Below are 16,816 nucleotides of genomic sequence, written 5' to 3' on the forward strand. Positions count from 1 at the left end.
TTTCCTACTTTGCAAAATTTCGACCTGTGACTGTTTTTCTAGAATAAGATATGGCTTTATTGGTTCAATAGGTGAAGAATATTTTCGAGTAATAGACTGAAAATAAATACCCATAACAAAGACAAAAAAAATCACATCAAAGTTCTTTGAAATTAATATCTCCAGCTCCATGTTCGCATCTTGATATTCCCCGTGTTTATGAGACTACAACGAGAAAAAAGCATAACTTGGATTTATTGTCAATTACAGGCAAAATAAAAAAAAAGGCTCACAAAACTCTACTCTAGGCTACATATTATATATATTACTTTATTTTAATTGGCCTGAGACGTCACACTTATCATCATTAGCCCATGAAAAGTCTAAATGCCGTGGACATGAATAACCATGTTAACAGATAAAAAATGATATTGCATTGTTTCTCATCATGGAAAAAATGCGGAGCTATACCGTTGGAGCGAATCTCAATTTTCCTTTTTGTTATATAAAAAAAAATCTCAGTGTTTTTGCGCTTGTAGAAATGTGTTGCGTTTAACTTGTGTTGCAATCAAAAGTTTGTTGAAATAATGAACCTGTCAAAAATAACAAAAAGTTTGCCGGGCAAATGAAATTATCATAATCCGCTGCAGCCTGATACATATTTTTTCTCTATAATTTTTTGTACATTGCAAATAAGGCGGTTTGAAAAGAGGAAGAACTTGCTCAAAGCCAACACCCAACCGGGCGATTGGGATGGTTTTCAAACAAATTAGGGTTGGGGCTTGCCGTCGGCGTACTTCCTCGGCGGCGCTCCGCCGGCGCACAAATCTCCTCCACGCCCGAGCTCCGCCTCCGCTAAACTTCCGCCTTCTCCACAACCCCACACTCCGCCGCCGTTCTCCGGCCGCCGGCGAGGGGCGCGGAAGATGTCGGTTCTAATCGTCACGAGCGTGGGCGACATCGAGCTGGATCTCCACACCGACCTGTGCCCCCTCACCACCAAGAACTTCCTCAAGCTCTGCAAGTAAGCATCCCCGCATATAAGGCTTGTTCTACGCGCGGATTCGTTCGGGTGGCGTGGGCAACACACGGCTTGTAATTGATTGATCTCGCCTCGGTGAAGCTGTTGAGCGGGCAACTCCGCTGCTAGTTTGGCTGTACCCGAGAGTTACTCAGGGTGTGGATTGCTTCGAGATTGCTTGTAGTCGGAGCTTTTAGTCGCGCGTTCCTTTATCTCTGAAATGTCTCTCTAGTTCTGGGCTATTTCGAGCGGCAGATGTTTTAACCTGCTTAGTGATACTGCGAACATCTTATAAGGGCAATTGGATTGGGGATAAGAGCGTCTGATTTTACTCCCCTCGTTGTTTCCTAATTTCCCATGACATCCTATGGACTGAAAATTGGGATCGTGATGTAGTTCCTGTGTGTTTAGTGGCTTATTGTGACGTAGCTCTTGTATGTTTTGAGTGTCTTATTTCCATCCTATCGTAGATTTATTATGACAAATGGCAATCGTATAGATGTGTTTGCTTTTCTTACCGCAAAATAATGGAGGCACGAGCTCATGGATGAGTTGATTTATCAGTAATCAGGGTACTCATTCACTGTCTTTATGCTTTGACTTGCCAGAATGAAGTATTACAATGGGTGTCTGTTCCACAAGGTGGAGAAGGATTTCTTGGCACAATCTGGAGACCCGACTGGAACTGGCAGTGGAGGTGATTCTGTGTATAAGTGAGCATTGTTTTACTGAACTTTCAATTTATACGTGCCCCTGACTTATGTTTTTTTTCTCGGTTGCTAAGCTCTGAAGTCTGAACCAGATAATTTTGGTCCTTCATGTCCAATATTTTACTTGGTCTAGGGTGGCTACTACTGTCAAAGATATGCCTGACAATTGTATCTCTTTTCTCTAGGTTTCTTTATGGTGATCAAGCTCGATTTTTTAATGACGAGATCCGTCCGGAATTAAGGCATTCAAAAACTGGCACAGTTGCAATGGCAAGTGCTGGTGAAAATTGCAATGCCTCGCAGGTACTATACTATGATGCCTACTGAACTATTTTGATTACCAACTTGATCATTCATTTTTTAGGACCTTGATGCTCTTTTTAAACTTTATATATTTATTGGTGAACTTCTAGTTCTACATCACCTTGCGGGATGAAGTGGACTACCTTGATGATAAGCACACTGTTAGTACCTTATTCCATCGTTTTTTTAATTCCAGCTGGGTGAAAGGTTGATAAATGATAATTGTTTTATCTTTAACGAGTTCAATTTTCTGTCAACCATAGGTGTTCGGGACAGTTGCTGAAGGTTTTGACACACTGACGAAGATAAATGAAGCATATGTTGACGATAAAGGAAGGCCATTTAAGAACATAAGGTACAATATTGTTTCAAACCTTTGGTAAACTGCATATTAGGACATATCTGAGAATGAGGCTGCTTGGTTTTGATGACCTTGAGAGGCCAAAATTTATCACTCTGCCTTCCAAATTAGGCCAAACCTGAGCAGCCAAATTAGTCTACAAATTCGGTTTGGTTCTTATGTGCTACACTTGGGCAAACATCAAACACACCTATTTATTTTCCAGCACTAATTTGCCTGCTTGTTTCTGTTTGCTGAACTCTTGCTTAAATCTTAATGTACAGGATTAAACATACATATATCTTGGATGATCCTTTTGATGATCCTCCTCAGCTTGCTGAACTTATTCCTGACAATTCTCCGCTAGGAAAGCCACATGATGAGGTAATTTGAGTAATGTCATTTTGTTCATTTCTGTAAGATGTCAAGCTTTTTAGTCTTCTAGCCCGGTAGAAGAGGTCATGTGTGCCATATGATGTCCTGTCAATGTGAATATGTCATGTTCTTTGTCCTGTCTTTGCAGGTTGCAGAAGAACGCTTAGAGGATAGCTGGGTCCCTTTAGATGAAACAGTGGATCCCGAACAGCTTGAGGAGATGATCCGCTCTAAAGAAGCACATGCTAATGCAGTTATCCTTGAGAGTGTAAGTCTTGGTATCAAGCCAGAATCAACACATTACCCATTAATACTTTGTAATTACTCATGTATTGTTAATGACTGATGAAACACCTTTTATTTATCCAGGTTGGAGACATTCCGGATGCTGAGGTCAAACCGCCAGACAATGTCTTATTTGTTTGTAAACTCAACCCAGTAACACAAGTTAGTATTAATTCTTAATCACTTGCCTATTTTTCTGCTCCCTCAGACCTTTTATTTTATGTTATCATCTTGCTTTGCTAACACCTTGTATATCTGTGTTGCTCATATGTGTAGATTTTCTTTTCATACTGTTGTGTTTATGTTGCTGATTATCTTGGACATCCTAAGTGAAGTTATTTATATCTTTGGGCATATCTTTTTAACAATGGTCCCGGATAAGTAAAATGGCAATTTTAATCATTTTGTAGGATGAAGATCTATATACAATCTTCTCGCGTTTTGGAACTGTGACATCGTGAGTGCCTTCCTCATCTTCAATTAACGCTTGCATCTCCTTGTGTATGCTCTCCTCAATTTCACATCCTTGCTTGCAGAGCTGAAATTATTCGCGACTTCAAGACTGGAGATAGCTTATGCTATGCTTTTATCGGTATGTTTGTCCCCTCTAAAACTTCTGTGCTTCATCAACATGCCGTGAGGAACAATTGGGTAGAAATAGCAATTCTTATTTATAGGGAATCCTGCTTCATGTTTGTTCATCGAACAGTTGCTTAGGCGTGGCCATTGGAGCGGGCCTTATGGTTGATGGTGTGTGCATGTTTGAGTTCTGGATGCTAGTAGTAGTGGATACAATTGCATAATGGAGTTTCCTTACAAACTGGTAAAATTGTTGTATTGAGGATGGATATTATTAAAGGTGTCTAGTATGTTAGTATTCCCTCCATCCCATAATTCTTGTCTCAAACTTTTCCAAATATGCATGTATCTATTCCTAAAAAACGTCTAGATACATCTAATATTTTGACAAGAATTATGGAACGGAGGGAGTACTTTATAGGTGTCTAGTATGTTAGTACTTTGTATCATGTCAGAAAATTACTTTGTAAGATGCTATTTCATCATTAATCAAGTAAGACTAAATCTATTTGCTCTTAGTATTCTCTTCTCCATCCTTTGTCTGCCTATCGTCCTACAGCCATCCCATCTTGCTATCTTCAGCAAGGTAGTTATCCTGTTGTAAATCAAGGTTCAGAATAAATGCATTAACACGCAACATTGATGTTGGTTGATGCCCAACTAGTGAGTGCTTGTTGAAATAAAATAATAAACATAAAAGATGGCCCATTTTAATTAAACTGGAGGCTCCACTGCACGCTTCTTAGAATCAGAGAAGGTTCTACGTGGGCCATTTTTTGTGTGTGTTAAGACTCCAGTTTTGGGTATAGTAGAAAGGCTATAAGTGTGATGTACTGTCAATACCTTCGACGCTTCTTGTTGCACCTGTATTAATCATCAGAGGCGCATGTTGTAATAGAAAACACTTAACAGTTTCTCTTGATGACCTTTGGTCAGAATTTGAGGTAAAGGAGGCATGTGAACGCGCATATTTCAAGGTCAGTATCCTACCTGGATTCCTTGAATTGTGCTTTATAGTGTATTTCAGCTGATTCTATCGCGTTTTGTTACATATCGTTTGTGTTTAGCATACTTTTTCAGTTACTCTTCACTGATGGATATCCCTATATTGTTGGTGCTTTGACAGTTCAGTGTTATCTTACAGTATATACTTAGCCTTAGTACGATACTGATTGCTAGTGTTTCTTGCTATAGTTTATATAGAGAATACTGCTTACTCAATGCTATCCTTGTAGATGGACAATTGTCTGATTGATGATCGGAGGATCCATGTTGATTTTAGTCAAAGTGTTTCAAAACTCTGGGGCCAGTTCAGACAAAGCAAACGAAATGCAAATAAAGGTACAAGTCTTGGTCACACGTTCTTTTTCCATGATACTATTTCATCGATGTTTAACCTCTTGATGTCTAGCTGGGTATGGGTAGCTAGCAGCCTAGCACCCTCAGCCGCAGAACTTTAGATGAGAACAGATTTTCTATCCTGATGCAATGTGAATGTGACTCCATTCAAAAAAAACCTTTTGAAATGTGATCAGAGCTTTCTTAGCCACCGGGGAATGCGAACTTTACTGCTGTTCACTTAAGTGCTTTTTGTTCCAATTTATTTTTGTGGAAGTAGAAGTGTAGAACACCATCAAGGATGCAACAGTTCCTTTGTAACCCAATATGACAGCCTCCAGACGTTGTTAAATTCATTAGGTAAAATTTCCATGGATATGCTGAAGATGTCCAGAGAAGTGCCTTAAGAATGTCCACCGATGACCAATAGTTTCTATTGGATTAGCAAGTAAAGAACACATGAATCTGAGGCTTCTTAGCCATTGTTAATTTCTCTCTTGAGCACAATATGGTGTTAAGCTTATCAGGAAGGAGAACAAAACAAAACTCCATGCTTAGCAATTATGCACCCTATGGTGTTAAGCTTATTTTCTTTTTCTGCCACTTTGGTTCCACATCTCAATGACTCAGAACTGCGGCAATGTTTCCTTTAGCTTACCATTTTGGGGTGCCAATTAAGATAACCCATAGGTGAGTTTGCCCCCCAAAAGTGGCAAACTTATCATATTAACCGTACATGCCCGCCATCTTTATTTTTTTCTTATTCAAGTTTCCTGTAGAAATTCTCAAATGAAGTCTTTATATTGCAGATGGGTGCTTCAAGTGTGGTGCCCCAGACCACCTAGCCCGGGATTGTGATCAAGATGCTGAGCAGAAAAACAAAGGCCCAAATTATGTTCTGAAAGATGACAACACTCAGAGAGGCAGTAACAACCGTCGAAGGTCACTATCTCTTCTCTTACACAATCTTATACAAGCATTGTTACATGCTCTGACAATCTAGTCTTCTAATCTTGCAGCTATGATTTAGTCTTCGACGCTGACACAGCTGGTCAGCAAGATCGTCATCAGAATACTGATCGAAGGAAGATTCAAAAAGTAGATGACCGGAGATCGGGGCTACCACCTTGGGGTGATCGTGACAGGAACAGCCGGGACAGAAATTATAGCGATGAGAAAGGTAGGAGGCAAGATGGGTACCACAGATCTGGTGATCGAAGCTCTGGAAGCTATGACGATCGTGACTACAAGCAGCCCGAGAGCAAGAGCAGAAACAGGGCTGATGACAAGGACTACAGACGAAGGTCTGGAGCCGGTCGATATGACAGGGATAGGTCGGATGGCGAGCGTCGCCATAGGGATGACCTTGACCGTGGAAAGAGCGATCACCACAAGAGAGACGAAAGTGGACGCTCGAGGGCACGAAGCCCGGATGCCGATAGACACAGAAGAGAAGATGTTGGCCACCGTGAGACGAGTAGGCACAGGGAAAGAAGGCACCGGGATGATAGATAGGTTGTTGTATCAGTGCCAGTTTTGCATTTCCTGTTCCCTACTTTACAGAGTTTATCACGTGTAGGTTAAATATCTTTAGTTGTACACTATGCATAATGCGTATAAATGGTTGCTGAATTGTGCACCAGACGTTCTTTCAAGTTTAAAAAGAGACGTTGTCTCCGGTATGGATGATGTACGCAAACTAAAATGGCACCAGATGTGAGTTTGTGATGCCCTTCAAATTTTGGGGCCATGGTTTTACACTGGGACGAACAACTCTGCATTGTTCCATGCATGTGTGCCTTGTCGGTGTCCCTTTTGTCTGTGCAGTCCGAGCCCCAGGCTCATGGCATGGCAACAGAAGCGTAGTCTTAGCAAGACGAAACCGCATTACTATTGCATTAGTTATCAGCTGAACAAAAGCAAGCTAACGGGTCGCGAGCTCTCGGGTGAGAGAGGGAGAGGGAAATTACAACGTACTCTCGGGTTGTAGTAATTACCCCCACTCCTAACGGGTCGCGAGCTCCCACCAACCCGTATCAATTTACGTTTCTTTTGCAATTTAACTAATTTGCAAATAATTATCCGGTTTGACCTACGAAAGAAGTTTGTTGGCAGCGAGACTTTTAGGGTGTCCAGATTCTTGTTATTTTCCACCAACAGATGACGCGCTGCCCGCCGGACGGCCGGCGTGGCTGTCTAATGCGCTCTCCGGCGAAAAACGTACTAATTAATCCATCACCGCATGCATGTGTCTGTAAGTTGTTCGTCTAATTAACTTTGGGTCAATTGCTTTCGAGATCTCGATGCCTCCATATGTTTCTCTCTCCCTTCGTTTCTCTATACTAGATCTGAAACCACGTCGACGGATGCCTAGCTGCACACAAGCGGGAGAGGAAGGTATTTTTTTCTTTTGATCCATGTATTTACTTCCGTGATGATCTTCAATCTAACCGTGATTTCAACTTCCACCAGATATGCCATTACACGTACAAGATCGATCGATCTGCGGAGGCGGCCAGTACGTACTGCAGTGGCGGAAGCGACGGCTGCCTACCGACGATCAGCCGGCGACGTCAGCAACATGTCCTGCAACGACGAGTCCCGCAGATCTATGTTTGTGCGTCATCTACCACGATGGTTGATCGATCCGCTTCAGATTATTCCCGATCTGCCGGTCCTACAGAGACTATAGTGGACGCATGAGAATCTAAGGAGACTAGTTAGCGATTAGTAGTACTCTTATATGATTAGCAGGCCGGTCGATGCATGCATGGCTGCTGTTGGGCGATGCATCATCTTTCTTTTGAAGGGCTAAATTAATTCTTCTGTCTTGCAATAATCGATTCACTTTAAGAATACTGTACTACAACGATAGATTATCATTCAATGGATGCTCAATAATACTTTTCATACTATATACTACATATTACCTTTGTATGTACATACTTCACACTATATACTACATTCTAGTAATTTGTACTACATTCTATATACTACATACTACATTCTATATTCTGTATTCTAGATACTATATAATTTTATTCTCCATACTCCATTCTTTATCTGTTTGTTGATACAATATTCTCCATACTCCATACTTCCGTTGTTCAAACTAGTCGAAATTAGAATACCTTAATAAATGATAGCTCCTAGAAAATCCATGGCGGCGAGCACATACTACATATTTCATACTTCATCATATACTACATTCTCTAAACTACATACTACATACTATATTCTATATTCTATATACTACGTACTACATTCTACATTCTATATTCTATATACTACATACTTTTATTCTTGATACTGCATGCTTTTATTCTTGATACTATATACTACATACTCCATACTTCCATTGTTCATACTAGTAGAAATTAGAATATCTTAATAAATGATAGCTTCTAGGAAATCCATGGCGATGAGACGTGCACTAGCTAGCACCATGAAAAAGGTAGTACATACGTTCTGTAGCATGCAGCAGAATAGTATTTAATTACTCATTACACGTCATGGATTAACATGCATGTACAAGTCTTCTCTTTTCGCCAACTTCCTGTCCATTCTCCCGTCTTCTGCGAGATCCCAAGAGCTATGGAAGAACATTCTGTTCTTTTGCCAGCGATGGAAGTATGCATGGATGGACTCATGGCCGTATGGTGAAAAGACCAACGTTGCATCTCTTAATCTATGATGATTAAGTAGTACTTTTGCAGCAACATGTACTACCTTTTACGTAGTCACCATGAAATTTCTGGATTTGATTAAGGCATTCTAGCGGCGTGGTGTGGTTCAGTGGCTCAGGTAGCATATTAAATTTCTAGATTTGAGATTAAGGTACATTAAGCATCATGCGCCTTGTAGTCCTTTTGGGAACTATTCAGTTCAAAGTACTAACTGAGTTTGTGTGGTAAACTGACTATTCGGTTCAAAGTTGTATACAGAAGGTAGTATGTTGAATAAAAGTAAGTACGAGAAGGTAGAAGGTAGAATGGAGAAGGTAGAAGGTAGAATGGAAAGGTAGAATGGAGAAGGTAGTATATATGCATGAGAAGGTAGAATGGAGTATACATGAGAAGGTAGAATATAGTATACTCGAGAAAAACAGTTCGTAGGTTTCAAAAAAATAGCACGGGTCATTAGTACATGCATGACAGCAGAGACCAATCAAAGATAATCAATGTAGAACAGTGTATGGAGATAGTTGATCGTTGTAGTGTATCAAATATAGAAGGATCGATGTAGGCATGCAGGAAAAAAAAGAATTGCCCAGCAGCCTGCGCGCATCAACTAGCTTGCTATTTAATCATATACTACTAGTATTCACTGGTGTAGTCCGGCAGCGTCGTCATCCGCACTTGGAAAATAACGCAAGAGGATCTGCACGCCCTGGATCAGATCTCGGCTGCCAACGAACTTCGCCAGTGTGGGCGGCACGCCGTAGAGCGTCGTTGATGTCGGCGGCGGCAGCAGTACAATCACGCATCGATCAATCCGAGGGCGGGCGTACGCCGCCGACCGGCTGCCGGAGTACGTAGTACTGTTTCACCTTTAACAAACGAACAAACAAGATTAAAGATTGATCGACGCACTTTCAAACAAATCAATGATCAGCAACACAAGTACCTCGATGCATATCTCCATGAAAATATTGATCGGATTGATCGGCACCAAAAGCGACAGGAAAAGGGATAGCAGATTCTTGGGACGCTAGTGCAAGAGACCAATTCTCTCGTCGGCAGAAAATATTGATCGGATTGATATATGTATAAGAGGTTAGCAGCCCCAAAAAATCGGAACAAACAAACAAAGGAACCGGGCAATTACAGAAATATTGATTTTTGGCAAAAAAAAAACTTGATTTTTACTGTACCCGTTAAATGGTGGGAGTAACTACACCCGGGCTAAAAAAACAAAGGCCCAAATTATATATATATATATAACCAGCACAGCCCAACCCATGTGAGCTGTGTGCATGCGCTGCTTCTACCTTGAGTTTATCACCTTGAACCGCCACTGGACTGTAAAAGTGACAAAATTATTAACTGTTGCTCCGTTAAAGATTGACAAACCATATGGAGATACAACAATGTGATGTTACACAAGGCTGCAGTCACAGTACGCAAGAGAGGAGGGAGAGAGAAAGCTCCTAGTAAAATATATACATGACTGGATTGGTCAGCTTATCTAATTTGACATGCCATGCAAGATGCGCTTAGCCTTGTTCTTTGTACGGTGTCCAGATCAGCTTGCTAACGTCCACGTCGAGGCCTCCCCGGCCCGCAGCCTTGAGGTGGCGGTCAAGGACCTTTGGATCCGCACAGATAACGTGCTGCCCTTTCCGGTACTGGATCAAGTCCAGACTCTGCAGCGTGCTCAAGATGTCATCCGCTTTTATCGCCGTCATGTCGCTAAGCTCCTGCACACAAGTGAGATACCTTGTTAGGAAAAGTTATTGATGCAAATAGGAACCGTATGATAGAAAACCAAAATCCATGTGGATATGGATCCAGAAACATCAGAATGCAGCTACAAGGACACTGTGTTACAGGTCAGAATCTCACAGACAAGACAAGAACAATTGACGTCCAGAATACAAATGTTCTTTTATATCATCAAATGGTATGCTTCGTGGATCAATGTCACCGCTTGCCTATGATGCTAGTGCTTACAGTTACATAAATGAATTATTAGATGCAAAAGGTAACCACACTTATATCCACTTGGATTTACAATAATTTGTCAGATGTTCATGAAAAATAAAACCTGATATAAGAATCTACAGCCTTATCTAGTCCATGAACTACGCTGAGCAGAAGATCAATATGGCTCCAACTGAACTATTAGCATAAGGAGCATTAGTTCCTGATAATAACTTGGAATATCGTTATAGAGAATGTTTTGTCTAATGCAGCACTCCAGTATAGAATGTGGACCTACTGGTTTAATTGCAATCTTGCAACGACCGGAAGTCTTTTTGGGCAGAGAACAGGTGGCAAAGGTTTAGAGATAGTACAATACGGATTTAGACCCCCATAGTAGTAACCGAAATGGTAAACTGTAATATTTTGACGTCAACAAAATATAAAACCAAGAGTGCATGCAAACATCTAAAAGGTGACAAAGGTTGAGGGGCAGTAATTCAGGAAATTACACCCCAGTGATTTGCAACTTATATGGCAAAAAATAAAGATTCTTGCACCAGCATAATATAAAAACCAAAGGTGCCAGCAAACATCTAAAAATCGGTAGTTAAGCATCATTGGAAAACAACAATTTCATAAGAATACAACTATTCTATGAAAATCTACCATCAAAGGAAGTATCTTCCAATAAGTTAACCATTGAGCCTAGTTTTGCTTGTGTGAAAAATGCAGGGACAATAGCAGACAGATGAGCTTAGATCCAGAATCAATAAGATCAAGCAGATCAAAGTCATCATCTTGATCCAATAAAAAAAAAGGTGTTCGCTATCACATCACGATTTGATTGGTACAATAAAAACTAGAACAATACAGCTGAACGAAATGTAAGGAAGACAGTGCAAACCTTAATGGATATGTTGCTCTTATGTTTCTTCAAAATTTCCAGAAGCACTCTAGTCCAATAACCTCTATAACTGAGTAGACCAAGATCTGAAAGAGGACGCTCCGGTGTCCCCACTTTACCTTCCTTTTTAGAAAGCTCATAAGCTGTCGCAATCAAGAATAAATCAATTATGAACATAAAGCTAGACTAGAAATAGTTTGTCTATACGAGAATAAGAAGCTAACAATGAGATGCAACATAAAAGTTAAGCTTACAGAAAGCAATCAGGAATTTTCCATATCCTTTTCTTTGATATGGAGGGAGAGTGAGAATGCAAGCCAAATTATAAGATTCCTCGGAGTGCTTCTCCTGCAAAGAGATAAAAGCCAATTAACAAAACATGGACATTTGCTCTGTAGCATAAAAATAATTCATTACTACTAACATGAACCCCATCTTGTACACAAACTTTTGGAGCAGCTAGACACGTTATAATTAATTCTCAGCTAATTGGAATTTAATTATACCATTGGTAAACAAGTATTGTACGTTCATAACTGCTGAGAAGCACTGCGAACCTTACCTTCGAGAAATATCCCACCATATGACATCCTCGATCATCACATTCACATAGGATATAAAACAAGAACAAATCCACATCATAGTAAAGTGTTTTGTGATCCAGAAATAGCTTGGCCAGATAGCATAGGTTCTGTCCGTAAACCTTGTTCTTCTTGCCATCAACCTGCCATTGTGCACACTCATATTGTTACTATACTAGGAAAACTGAACAGGGATAAATTACAGAACTTCAACAGAGAAAAATCAAGCAGTTTCAAGCTACATTTGTTCTTTCATAAGAATACCAACTAAATTGCCCCAATTGGTCATAACGCCTCATATAGACACCAGAGGAACTAACAAACAGTTGCTATATCTGGTACAACGTGTCATTTTGTCATAAGAAAGGGATTCACACCCTCTTTTAGATGATAAAAAAACAATTTCAAATTTGTCAGAGTAGTTAAGGAAACACATTACATTAGGCTCATCCCATTAATCCATTTTTAAAGCTTATTTTGGATATGCAAATGTTAAGTGTCAAACTATTCAACTCAATTGTGGAAATTCTAGTGTGCCTGGAAGAATGACATGATTCAATTGTAGAACTTCTTAATATACAATTCCGGTGGAAAATAATAGCTAGCAGTATGATGCTAATGGATTGTATATTTCATATACGCCATCAGTTACTCTCTCTACATATGGATGTAAACTGGAATTTGATTGGTGAGAAATGAAATTGTTAATGTTTGCATCTCTAGATATCACACTCTGGCTTTGGACATATTCTTCAATAGAAATATTTTATTAATGGTCAAGTGTTGACTGACGAAAACACAACTCAACCACTCCTGCCAGTTTCTTTCTAGAAATAAACTGAAATTGTTGACAGAATGAATGCATGACCTTCCATTATCCTTTGCTTGAGAGTTGAGACTCAAGACATTCTGCCTATAATAGGAGAACTAGGGGATATAACCAGTATACTTTTGTAAGCAAACATGTACAGCTCTAACAACCTTCGCAAAAGGTAGCTCAAAAGCACCAAACGGTAAGAGCAATGTCAGGCTTGCAAAATATCATTCAAACATATTACCTCAAACATCGATAAAGTTCCACATCTGTAGATTTCATCACCTGGAGGATGCTTAAGATCACACTTCTTCTGTAGAAGTAAATAAAATGGTATGAACATCTGGTTACAATTAATGGTATACACGAGAAGACCCAAAATTTAAAGTAAGAAATTAGCAATGCCGATCTGACAAGCCCATAGTTTTCAATACAGTAACTAACAAGTGCAGCTCACCATATGCCTCTGGAGCTGTTCTTTGCGCTTCATGAAGTTCAGGCAAAACTCGCAGAAAAACAGCTTTGCAGAGTCATTGTACTCTGGTGGGAAAGGAGAGAAATACCAGGTATCTATCTCATATTTCCCAAGTTCTATCTTCGCTATATTTTTCACCTTTGTGAACTCCTCATGTTCCCGCAAGCTAGCAGCATCAAGCTCCTCGTGACCTTGCTGCAAGAGTAATTGACATCAAGTGAAAGGTTACTTTCTGGCCATTACTTACATAGAAGACACAATTCAAGTACAAGACAATCGGCAAATCCAAGTGTGAGCATTATTCAGCACATTTCTTTAAGGTTGTTAGAAAAGCCGTGATTTGTGGCTAATTAAAGCAAACTAAAGCCTGGGTGCCACTTTCAGGCAATAAATGAAACAGAACAGTTTGACTGGAAAGGAAAAAAATTATCCACAGCGTTAACAGTCCATTGCATACCTCCACGTGTGTTTCATCGATTTTGCGCTTCTGGTGTCGTGTCATCTTCAAACTTGTTGCCTGAATAAATGTGCAAAGAGTCATATGAGAATTATTTTAACAAAAAGAGCCATACATGTTGCTTCAGGAAGACGATTATCTCAAGCAAGTAGCCACCAAATTCACAATGCAGCTATGGATCTAATGTTAAATAAATGGTCGATATCACAACACTTAACACCAAAAGTGAACAGCATTCATTATCTTACCTTATCTTCTACCTTCTCATCAACATCGGCCTCGACAGTCTCAAGATCAAGTTGTTCAAGTTTGACCCACTCATCAAGCCTCCTGTTGACTGCGAATTAAGATCATTTAAATAAGATCAGTAAGCATGGATAAGGGAAGTCCCAGCGCTGATACGATAAACTCGTATCTTATGCTCTACACCTCATCAAATACATAAATAGATACACAGCTCTTCAACGGACCGTATCTACGGTGAGTCCAGCTAATAAATGCAGCACTAGTGGCTATATCACCGTTCTTCTCCTGCTGCGTGGGGTATAGCAGCAAGAGCCGTATCAACAATACAATACCATATCCTTCTGATAACACGTCAGATTTAATCCTAGTTGGCACAAATAAGATATGACGTGTCAGCCGCGTTGGGGACGCCCTAAGCCATCAAACTAGAACAAGCCAGATAACTCTCAATTTAACTTGTTCCTGTAACAGGCTAACGGCACCACTCAGCGAGCCCTCAATACAACACAACACGCCACAGTTATCAGTCCATTTTTAAGTTCCCGTTCCGCCATTTCCAGTACCAAAATCGCGGTACATGTGTGTGGTTTACTAAAATTCTTGACCGCGAAAATGACCATTTCGTGCCCACACAAATCAAGGCTGGAGATCAATTCGTCATCAGGACGCCCTCGAATTGCACAGCCGATGAGCCCAATTGAACATCTAAGCCGCCAAAAATCCTAAGCCCCAAATTCCCCAACCTGAAGCACCCTAAACCTAACCCTAGAAACGAAGCATCCTGATGGGGGCGAGGCTGGGAGGCCACTTACACTCCGTGTAATGGACATAGTACTCGTAGTCCGCTGGGGAGGAGTAGGAGGATGACTTCCGGCGTTCGATGACCTTGACGGGGTGGGGCTTCTGGTCGCGCCACCGGCACATCACGCGCGTGCCCACCTCCAGCGGCAGATGCGAACCCCACGCCGCGGACGTGGACGAAGACCTCAGCCTCCTCTCCACCCCGCCGTTGGGCGGGGCGGCCGTGCCGTTGCACGCGGCGGCGGTGCCGTTCTCCGGCGCGGTGGACAACTCCATCGAGCCCATCTCCCTCGTCGTCGGAGGAGAGGATCGGAAGTGGGCGGTTTGGAGTTGGGCCTCTTGGCCGGTTTGGGCTTTGGGTTTTGACTTGTTGCTGGCGCCTGGCTCGGATGGGTGGGTCCAATGATTCTTTTTCATTGCAGCGGGACCCACTTACAAGGGTATACCTCGGTTGATATATACTCTCTGCACTGAAAACACGACAAGTATTTAGGAACGGAGGGAGTACATCATAGTCTAGAAATTTGAATGGAAATCTTTCGTGATTAGTTTCACAATACTGAGGACCTCTTTGATCCGCGGGATTTAAAAAACACAGGAATAGGAAAAACATAGTATTTGAATCTCATGGCATGTTTAATCTTATGGAAATTCAAAATACAGAAATGTGTAGTAGAAGTTGTTTGATTGCACCACAGAAAAAATGTAGGATTTGCTTAAAGAGATATGTGCTACTCATTGTTGTTAGAGACAAAGCAAATTTTCCGTCATGTTTGACCTAATGGAAAAAAATTCTTTGGAATTGCATGCAAAGTAGTTCATAGGAAATATTCATGTGGTTTCAAATCCTGCAAATCAAACGAGCTATAAAGGAAAAATTCCTTAGGAATAGAACGCTTCAAATTTCCTATGAAATTCCTTTGAATCAGAGGAGCCCTGAATGGATAGTAGGAGTAACATGCAAAAGAATCAGTGCAGTAAGCATATATTCTATATTCAGAACATGATTCTAAATCTTACAAAATATAGAAACTTGTATTTCCTCCGATCAGAATTACTTGTCTCAGATTTACAAATTAGAAAGTTGTACTGCCTCCGACCGAAATTACTTGTCTCAGATTTAAAAATTTGTACTCCCTCCGAGCAGTAAGCATACCTTCCAAATTCATGATCCAGTGTAATTGACGAACCTCACATACAGTTCTAATTTCAGCTCACCCTCTGTTAGTAAATTATCTCTCTTATCAACCGACCTTTTTTTCCCTAACCCCCCCCCCCCCCCCCCGACTTTTTTAACGTTTTTGGAACAAACAAATCTGCACGAAGTCAGTACACCATCGAACTTGCTTGTGTTTGGATATCCCTTTCTTACAGTGAAACCCATCATTCCTCCATAGTACTCCAACAATCCCATGCCTCATCTGCGTTGTGGAATTCATGCCAGGTTTCCAGCTAGGTATGCCATTACCCTATCAAATAAACAAATAAAGAAGAAAATCGGTGGTATTAAAACATGGAGGGTTGTATGGATTTTGGTGTGAGCGGCAAGCAGAAAAGTTTGCTCAAACAGGTTTCTAGCAGCATGTAAATTTTTGGCTGGATTTTTTTTTCGAAATTAACTTACTTTTCCGGATCATGGTTCTCCTTTGAGCCCCCAAAATTAATGTGATGTGTTTGATCGGAAATGTCGTTGTGTTGATGCATCAAGAGAATTGAGAGGGAAGAACATGAATAGTAAACTGTTGGGAAAAGTGGTTTATCAATAACCAATGGAACACAACGATTTAACCGGCTCCGATATATACTGGCACCGTCCGTGCCGTCAGATCTGCCGTCGAGATTCGCGCCGCAAGCTTCTTTCCTCGCTTTCCCCCGCGTGTCCACGGATCCTAGCGCCAGACGGGCGGCCAATCAGTCGCTGGTATATACCAGCGCCGGTAAAAATGAGTTTGTCCAAATTAGC

The 16,816-nt window shown here is 40.9% G+C and overlaps 2 protein-coding genes across 3 annotated transcripts; one reads left to right on the forward strand and one right to left on the reverse strand.

Annotated features, from left to right (window-relative positions):
• The first annotated feature begins 690 nt into the window (after positions 1-690).
• On the forward strand, positions 691-6,703 carry LOC100838874 (peptidyl-prolyl cis-trans isomerase CYP59). Of its 2 annotated transcripts, none has more exons than XM_024461616.1 (14): positions 691-1,003; positions 1,609-1,713; positions 1,896-2,013; positions 2,124-2,174; positions 2,277-2,368; positions 2,638-2,737; positions 2,877-2,996; positions 3,098-3,175; positions 3,424-3,470; positions 3,550-3,605; positions 4,505-4,569; positions 4,828-4,933; positions 5,740-5,872; positions 5,950-6,703. In XM_024461616.1, the coding sequence occupies exons 1-14, from the start codon at positions 906-908 to the stop codon at positions 6,443-6,445; spliced, it is 1,665 nt and encodes a 554-aa protein (XP_024317384.1). In that variant the 5' UTR covers positions 691-905; the 3' UTR covers positions 6,446-6,703. The 2 variants fall into 2 exon arrangements, with proteins under 2 accessions (XP_024317384.1, XP_003562648.1); XM_003562600.4 differs by having other exon boundaries at positions 692-1,003; positions 4,529-4,569.
• Positions 6,704-9,947: 3,244 nt separating this feature from the next.
• Positions 9,948-15,197, reverse strand: LOC100839490 (putative MYST-like histone acetyltransferase 1). Its single transcript, XM_003562602.4, has 9 exons — positions 14,865-15,197; positions 14,055-14,143; positions 13,807-13,866; positions 13,332-13,544; positions 13,119-13,187; positions 12,042-12,203; positions 11,734-11,827; positions 11,480-11,622; positions 9,948-10,349 (listed from the first exon to the last, which is right to left on the reverse strand). The coding sequence occupies exons 1-9, from the start codon at positions 15,136-15,138 to the stop codon at positions 10,146-10,148; spliced, it is 1,308 nt and encodes a 435-aa protein (XP_003562650.1). The 5' UTR covers positions 15,139-15,197; the 3' UTR covers positions 9,948-10,145.
• Between the last annotated feature and the right edge of the window lie 1,619 nt (positions 15,198-16,816).

This window comes from Brachypodium distachyon, chromosome 1 (assembly GCF_000005505.3).
Source record: "Brachypodium distachyon strain Bd21 chromosome 1, Brachypodium_distachyon_v3.0, whole genome shotgun sequence".
Classification (NCBI taxonomy): domain Eukaryota; kingdom Viridiplantae; phylum Streptophyta; class Magnoliopsida; order Poales; family Poaceae; genus Brachypodium; species Brachypodium distachyon.

Coding starts and splice junctions, on each gene's coding strand:
- LOC100838874 (XM_024461616.1), top strand. CDS start 906: ATGTCGGTTCTAATCGTCACGAGCGTGGGCGACATCGAGCTGGATCTC. Junction 2,175..2,276: donor ACCTTGATGATAAGCACACT/GTTAGTACCTTA, acceptor TGTCAACCATAG/GTGTTCGGGACAGTTGCTGA. Junction 4,934..5,739: donor CAAACGAAATGCAAATAAAG/GTACAAGTCTTG, acceptor TTTATATTGCAG/ATGGGTGCTTCAAGTGTGGT.
- LOC100839490 (XM_003562602.4), bottom strand. CDS start 15,138: ATGGGCTCGATGGAGTTGTCCACCGCGCCGGAGAACGGCACCGCCGCC. Junction 13,867..14,054: donor ATGAGAAGGTAGAAGATAAG/GTAAGATAATGA, acceptor ACATTTATTCAG/GCAACAAGTTTGAAGATGAC. Junction 10,350..11,479: donor AGAGCAACATATCCATTAAG/GTTTGCACTGTC, acceptor ACTTGTGTGCAG/GAGCTTAGCGACATGACGGC.